The following is an 8700-nucleotide window of genomic DNA, read 5'->3' as shown; positions in this document are numbered from 1 at the left end:
GTAACTGTTGATCAGTCCTGTACACCAGCTTGGAGGAATTTTAGCCCATTCCTCCGTACAGAACAGCTTCAACTCTGGGATGTTGGTGGGTTTCCTCACATGAACTGCTTGCTTCAGGTCCTTCCACAACATTTCGATTGGATTAAGGTCAGGACTTTGACTTGGCCATTCCAAAACATTAACTTTATTCTTCTTTAACCATTCTTTGGTAGAACGACTCGTATGCTTAGGGTCGTTATCTTGCTGCATGACCCAACTTGAGAGTCATTTCATGGACAGATGTCCTGAAATTTTCCTTTAGAATTCGCTGGTATAATTCAGAATCCATTGTTCCATCAATGATGGCAAGCCGTCCTGGCCCAGATGCAGCAAAACAGGCCCAAACCATGATACTACCACCACCATGTTTCACAGATGGGATAAGGTTCTTATGCTGGAATGCAGTGTTTTCCTTTCTCTAAACATAACACTTTTCTCATTTAAACCAAAAAGTTCTATTTTGGTCTCATCCGTCCACAAAACATTTTTCCAATAGCCTTCTGGCTTGTCCACGTGATCTTTAGCAAACTGCAGACAAACAGCAATGTTCTTTTTGGAGAGCAGTGGCTTTCTCCTTGCAACCCTGCCATGCACACCATTGTTGTTCAGTGTTCTTCTGATGGTGGACTCATGAACATTAACATTAGCCAATGTGAGAGAGGCCTTCAGTTGCTTAGAAGTTACCCTGCGGTCCTTTGTGACCTTGCCGACTATTACACGTCTTGCTCTTGGAGTGATCGTTGTTGGTTGACCATGCCTGGGGAGGGTAACAATGGTCTTGAATTTCCTCCATTTGTATACAATCTGTCTGACTGTGGATTGGTGGAGTCCAAACTCTTTAGAGATGGTTTTATAACCTTTTCCAGCCTGATGAGCATCAACAATGCTTTTTCTGAGGTCCTCAGAAATCTCCTTTGTTCATGTCACGATACACTTCCACAAACATGTGTTGTGAAGATCAGACTTTGATAGATCCCTGTTCTTTAAGTAAAACAGGGTGCCCACTCACACCTGATTGTCATCCCATTGATTAAAAACACCTGACTCTAATTTCACCTTCAAATTAACTGCTAATCCTAGAGGTTCACATACTTTTGCCACTCACAGATATGTAATATTGGATCATTTTCCTCAATAAATAAATGACCAAGTATAATATTTTTGTCTCATTTGTTTAACTGGGTTCTCTTTATTTACTTTTAGGACTTGTGTGAAAATCTGATGATGTTTTAGGTCATATTTATGCAGAAATATAGAAAATTCTAAAGGGTTCACAAACTTTCAAGCACCACTGTATATTATTACCATCCCAATTTGGATTTCAATCGAATAGATCAACCAACGATGCCATCTACATTCTATGCCAAGTGCTCAAAAAGTCAAATAAAACAAGAACGCCACTGTTTTTAGCCTTCGTTAAAGCTGCATATGACTGGATACCATGTGATGCTCTGATGAAGTGTCTTGAAATTCGACTCAGATACCCCTAACTGGTATCAGTCCTTCATGCTTTATACACCAGCACAAAAGCCTGTGTTAAAGGGACAACTCGGGGGTTTTTTTATATGGTAGTTGGGTGTCAGCAAGGTTCTCTGGAGTCTCCATCCATTTTCAATATCTACATGGACTTCATTGTTAGGATTGTGCATCATGAAGTGTTGAAGGGATATCTTGAGACAGGTTTCAAAATAAAATATTGCATCCCAAACGAGGTATCTCCGAGAGAATTTCATAAGAAAGCACAAGTGATAGGGGAGAATAGAATAACAGAACTTCTGTACACGGATGATCAAGCTATTTCTCCTGAATCCCTTGTAGAATTATAAAACATCCATCACATCTATGATGATACTTATAGCCTTTTTGGATTACAAATGTTGTATGTCAAAACAGAGACGGTGGCCTTCAATGTCGATGAAGATGTTAAAAATCAGGAGAGCCTGATATGTCTTGGTGATAACAAGATCAAGAATGTATCTTGATTACACTATTGTGAACTCTGACGATGAACCTCACTTTCTCAGCACCAGGATTGGTGCCGCGTTCCAGAAATGGAATGAACTAAAACATGTCCTTACCGATCACCGCATCCATTTATCAACGAGAGTGAAGTTTCTTACAGCATACATTTGATCCTGCCTATTATATGGTGTACAAGCATGGCAGTTATCTGCAAGTGATATTGATAAGATGGAAGTAATATGGCATGAATTCTTATGAAAAATGGTAAAGGGTAGTTACAAGTGGAAAAATGCCCCTGACAAGCACAAATGTGATGATCAAATTGCTTATGTTGAGAGGGAACTGGATTGGAGTTTCAAGATATCAAATGCTGGCCTGTGCAAGATAACTAAGACTCCACCAATAAAGCTATTTTGCTCTGAACAACAGCTAAGATATATCGCACACATTTGTCACATGGATAATGGGGAACTGCAGAAACAACTTCTGTTTGACACAAGGTCACCAAAATAGACTAGGTTCGAGAATTTGCTGGGATTAGATGCCCAGCAAATATGGTGTATAATGATGTCAGAATCAGACTTTAAGTGACTGCTGGATAGAAACCTGACAGAAGCACACTAAGGAGTGTAGAACTTCACTTAGGGAAAATGATGATGATGATGATGATGATGATGATGATGATGATGATGTAAAAGCAGTGGCCATAAGGCAGTAGTGCAGCAGCAGATGATCTATTATTAGCAGAGCTCCTGCACGGGGCCCCATAGGCATAGAGTGTGGATACATAAAGAAACCCATCGAGTTGTTTTCTGATGGTTTCAGTCCTGTGCATGCGTGCCTGCCACCACAGGAAACTCAACAGCTGAGTAGTGAGTAACCCATCGAGTTGTTTTCTGATGGTTTCAGTCCTGTGTATGCATGCCTGCCACCATAGGAAACCCAACAACTAGTGAAGTGAGTAGTGAAGTGTGAAGTAGAATAGTAGTCAGGACAGTATAGTAGTGAAAAACTTGTTGCTGTTGTCTCCCGACGTTGCTGTGTGTCACGTACTCATGTGCCTGCCATCACAGGCAACCCAATCATGGCAAGAAAATCTCCATGCACGACGCACACATGTCATGCCTGAATTTTTATTTTAAATTTTTTTGGTGATTCTCAATATCAAACAAAAGAGGCTGGCTATGATATAAGAAAATTCTACAACCCAGAAACAGATGGGAGTGCCACTTTTTGGCAGTGCCTAAATCTATATATTAACCATATGAAAATTCATCCATCCATTATCTGTAGCCACTTATCCTGTCCTACAGGGTCACAGGCAAGCTGGAGCCTATCCCAGCTGACTATGGACGAGAGGCGGGGTACACCCTGGACAAGTCGCCAGGTCATCGCAGGGCTGACACAGAGACAAACAACCATTCACACTCACATTCACACCTACGGTCAATTTAGAGCCACCAATTAGCCTAACTTGCATGCCTTTGGACTGTGGGGGAAACCGGAGCACCCATAGGAAACTCACGCAGACACGGGGAGAACATGCAAACTCCACACAGAAAGGCCCTCATCTGCTGCTGGGCTCGAACCCAGGACCCTCTTGCTGTGAGGCGACAGTGCTAACCACTACACCACCGTGCTGCTCCTTATGAAAATTCAACAAAATTAAAATCCCCAGAATTATATGAAAGCCATTTTTCTCAAACTAACTTTTGTAGTATAACCAACAGGAGACTGTTGATGTGTGCAGTGATTTTGGTGACACCACAGTGAATAAGAGTGAAGTTATTGAATAGCATCTGTTTTCGTAGCATCTCTCTTTGGTCTTACACTTTTTAGATGGTCCCTGCACACTTATCTCTCAGCCGGCTGCACACAGAGACCAGTGTTATTTGTCCAGCTCAGAGAAGGATGTAACTCGTTGTCTACCTTGGTACAGTAGGAAAGAGGCATCTATTGTGTTTTAACAACGTTTTGGGTAAAAGTTATTGATCCGGGAAGTTTGAATCTGTGAATACATTTCTAACTTTACTGCAGTTCAACCCAAACATGAAATAGAACTTGATTAAATCATGTAAATGAACCATATTACCCAGTTTATTCCTCATATTACCCAGTTTATTTCTCACATTACCCAGCCTATTCTCCATATTACCCGGTTTATTCCTCATATTACCCGGTCTATTCCTCATATTACCCGGTCTATTCCTCATATTACCCGGTCTATTCCTCATATTACCCGGTCTATTCCCCATATTGCCCGGTCTATTCCCCATATTGCCCGGTCTATTCCCCATATTGCCCGGTCTATTCCCCATATTACCCGGTCTATTCTCCATATTGCCCGGTCTATTCTTCATATTGCCCGGTCTATTCTCCATATTGCCCGGTCTATTCCTCATATTACCCTGTCTATTCCCCATATTACCCAGTTTATTCCTCATATTACCCCGTCTATTCCCCATATTGCCCGGTCTATTCCCCATATTGCCCGGTCTATTCCCCATATTGCCCGGTCTATTCCCCATATTGCCCAGTCTCGTCTCGTCTCGTCTTCTTCCGCTTATCCTGGACCGGGTCGCGGAGGCAGCAGTCTAAGCATGGAAGCCCAAACTTCCCTTTCCCCAGACACCTCGGCCAGCTCCTCGGGAAGAACACCGAGGCGTTCCCAGGCCAGCCGAGAGACATAGTCCCTCCAGCGTGTCCTGGGTCTTCCCCGGGGCCTCTTCCCGGGGGGACATGCCTGGAACACCTCCCCAGGGAGGCGTCCAGGAGACATCCGAAAAAGATGCCCGAGCCACCTCAGCTGATTCCTCTCTATGTGGAGGAGCAGCGGCTCTACTCCGAGCTCCTCCCGAGTGACTGTGCTTCTCACCCTATCTCTAAGGGAGCGCCCAGCCACCCTGCGAAGGAAGCTCATTTCGGCCGCTTGTATCCGCGATCTTGTTCTTTCGGTCATTACCCAAAGCTCATGACCAGAGGGTTTTTTTATTGCCCAGTCTATTCCCCATATTGCCCAGTCTATTCCCCATATTGCCCAGTCTATTCTCCATATTGCCCAGTCTATTCTCCATATCGCCCGGTCTATTCCCCATATCACCCGGTCTATTCCCCATATTACCCGGTCTATTCCCCATATTACCCGGTCTATTCTCCATATTACCCGGTCTATTCCCCATATTGCCCGGTCTATTCCTCATATTACCCGGTCTATTCCCCATATTACCCGGTTTATTCCTCATATTACCCGGTCTATTCCCCATATTGCCCGGTCTATTCCCCATATTGCCCGGTCTATTCCCCATATTGCCCGGTCTATTCCCCATATTGCCCGGTCTATTCCTCACATTACAAGTCGCCAGGTCATTACAGGGCTGACACATAGACACAGACAACCATTCACACTCGCATTCACACCTACGGTCAATTTAGGCTACATTCACACGACAACGGCAACAAGATGTTATTTAAAAAAATATCGCGTCCACATGGGCAACGATCAGTAAAATATCAGGTCCATATGGCAACGCTTGCTGAAAATGATGCAATACACATGCCACACCTCTAGGGGCGCTGTAAGACGGTCCCTTCGGAGACACCAGAACAATAGAAGTAAGGACGCATGCGCATAAACTATTATGCGCGAGACTTCAAATTAGCCACAAAGTCAGAAAAATCTGTTCGTAAAATTACATTATAATGACCAAATACAACGAAAAGTATTTTTCCAGTCTCACCTGTGAAAGGTAATCTCATGTGATCTCGTTTGGACGGTAAACCTGTTGGTACAGTTAAACGCAGCACATGAATGAGGCATCTTTATTCTCCGCTTTGACCCATCCAATATGGCGGCGAGGATGACGTATGATTCTACGCGGAAGGCGGCGTCTTTAATGGTCCGGAATAAATTGAATGCTACATGTTGATGGATTAATTTGTTCTTCTACGCCCTTTTTGAGGAATGTATTGTAGGACTTAAACCAACAGCTGAAGAGGTGAGATCGCTCCTTTTTTTCCCTATTTTTGCTGGCGGGATTGACTCTGCCCTAAGGGCTATTCTCTCTCTCTCTCACTTTGCACCATTACACAATAAATATCTCATCTCATTATCTCTAGCTGCTTTATCCTTCTACAGGGTCGCAGGCAAGTTGGAGCCTATCCCAGCTGACTACGGGCGAAAGGCGGGGTACACCCTGGACAAGTCGCCAGGTCATCACAGGGCTGACACAGACACAGACAACCATTCACACTCACATTCACACCTACGGTCAATTTCGAGTCACCAGTTAACCTAACCTGCATGTCTTTGGACTGTGGGAGAAACCGGAGCACCCGGAGGAAACCCACGCGGACACGGGGAGAACATGCAAACTCCACACAGAAAGGCCCTCGCCGGCCCCGGGGCTCGAACCCAGGACCTTCTTGCTGTGAGGCGACAGCGCTAACCACTACACCACCGTGCCGCCTCACAATAAATATTCACAGTGAAAATATTTTGTAAGTGCGTTTCATGAACCAAGTTATAGGGTTTGTTGACAACTCGCATCGAGTTCGTTACACTTCTACCCGGCGTGAAGCACTCACAGTCATGTGGTTGTGACGTCATCGTAAATAAATCCGTTCTACTCATCCAGACGACTTCGCAACGGCGCCGTTGCCAGATCTTTCCACTCTGGAACCCGTTCTCAAAAGATTGCGTTTTGGGGCACCCAAAACACCGGTGCCGTCTGGACGCCAGGCCGAAACGATAAACAATTGTATCGGATTCACCTGAATCCGTTGCCGTGTGGACAGGGCCTTAGAGTCACCAGTTAACCTAACCTGCATGTCTTTGGACTGTGGGGGAAACCGGAGCACCCGGAGGAAACCCACGCGGACACGGGGAGAACATGCAGACTCCGCACAGAAAGGCCCTCGCCGGCCACGGGGCTCGAACCCAGGACCTTCTTGCTGTGAGGCATGTTTATTCTCCACACGTCTCATTCAAACTATAGATTCAAACACGAGTTTAAAGTTATCACGTCAAAGCATATATTTATAACAATAAACTTTTCACGTTATTCCGTGCTCCTGATTGTTTTTCTTCCGTATTTTCTAAATGAATTCCAGCAGACTATTATTTTGAATACCGCGCTCCCGTTTGTTTCTGTGGCTGTTAGTGTTGCTCGCTTCACAGTGGCGTCGTGCGCGCGCGCGCGCTGTCAGTGCCGGTCTTCGGAAATAATCAATGAATGGAAGAGAGCTTCATCACAGCACGCATGTGTTTTGACTCTCCGTTGTATCGAGTGAGGTATGAATGTTAACACTGCAGCTTTCCAGCGGGCAGAAGAGGAACACCAGGCCGGCTCGGACTCGCAGGCAGTTTGTCCGGCTGCAGTGAGGCGATGGCCGCTGGAGGCTGCTGGAGGCTGTGTGTGTGGCTCTGCTCTCTCTGCTCTCTGCTCGTCGACACACACCGTCACACATGCAGTCACAGAATGCCCTTGCCCTCAGAGGTAAGAGCACCTCTTTTCATTATTATACTGTATATACACATTTTCATTTAAACTCCAGTAAGCTCGGTGACTAACGAGCTGACGCCAATCCAGCATCCACTCAGCTGTGAGATTAGATTAGATTAGATTAGATTAGATTCAACTTTGTGCAGAATCCAGATAAAAAGCCAATGAAATGCAGGCAGCATCTAACCAAAAGTGATAAATACAGTATTATTTACAGATAAGTGCCATAAGTAAATGCTGCAGCTTAGTGATGCTATATGTTACAGTATATACAGTTTATTTATTATGTTTATTAACTACCCTCTACCCAGGGCCGGATTACGGACCGGGCCAGTGGGGCCGGCGCCCAAGGGGTCCAGGGGCCCCATAGCGATGCCGATGCCAATTGTGACATCAGAGGGCCTCTATATTCTCTAGGATCTTATGACTACTTACACTGTTATAGGGCATATCTGAAGAAAACAGAGGGAAGGGGTGGGTTGGTGGGCGGCGGGGGACGGCAATCGGAGGGCCCCTGGCCCTGCTGTAGTGCCTCTCGTGAAAACTCCTGAGGCCATAACGTCTGCCAACTAGGGGTTCAAGGAAGTAGGGGGAATGCTTTCAGAGGATCCTATGATTATGAAAGCCCCTGCTAAGGGTCGTGACTTCTGGCTATTTGGGGGCCCTAGAGAGAGCCCTAACGGGAAAGCGTACTGTTAAGAGTAGCACCAAATTCTGGGCCCTATGGACCTAGCTCAAATGGAACCCCCCCCCCCCCCCCAAAAAAAAAAAAAAAACCTGACTCCCTATGGGGCCCCCCGATACGTAGGGCCCTGGTGACTGAGTCCCACTTTCCCTCCTACTTCGACGCCCCTGAAGAGAGCCCTCTGATTACAAAGGGCCTCTGATTTACCAAGGGTTTTGGGGTTCGTTTTTGTTCCTTACTTCATGTCATATCATAGGCAGATAACAACATGCCTTGTGTGCCTCACGCTGGGGACACATACACGCGAATTTGGCGAAGCGAAATTCACCATTCGTTCCTATGAGGGAAGCGAAGTGGGGCGAAGGCAAGCGAACAGGGCGAAGTGAAAATATTTGGCCAAGTTTAATATTATGCAAATGAGGAGCGAATTTCGCCTGTGGCGGCCCTCACAGACCCAATCAAGCATAGACCCGACCTGTCAGGCCTCAGGCCCACAATCAGACCAGGCATCAC

General features: G+C 45.6%; 1 protein-coding gene across 2 annotated transcripts in view; it reads left to right on the top strand.

Moving 5' to 3' along the window:
- Positions 1–7208: 7208 nt before the first annotated feature.
- Positions 7209–8700, top strand: part of lmln (leishmanolysin-like (metallopeptidase M8 family)) — a 45287-nt gene continuing 43795 nt past the window's right edge. For both annotated transcript variants that reach the window (XM_060928853.1, XM_060928854.1), the window contains exon 1: positions 7209–7496. In XM_060928853.1, the coding sequence (XP_060784836.1) occupies positions 7386–7496 (111 nt within the window). In that variant the 5' untranslated portion in view covers positions 7209–7385. The remainder of the gene's footprint in view (positions 7497–8700) is intronic.

This window comes from Neoarius graeffei, chromosome 9 (assembly GCF_027579695.1).
Source record: "Neoarius graeffei isolate fNeoGra1 chromosome 9, fNeoGra1.pri, whole genome shotgun sequence".
Classification (NCBI taxonomy): domain Eukaryota; kingdom Metazoa; phylum Chordata; class Actinopteri; order Siluriformes; family Ariidae; genus Neoarius; species Neoarius graeffei.
This window is presented reverse-complemented; position numbering and strand designations above follow the sequence as displayed.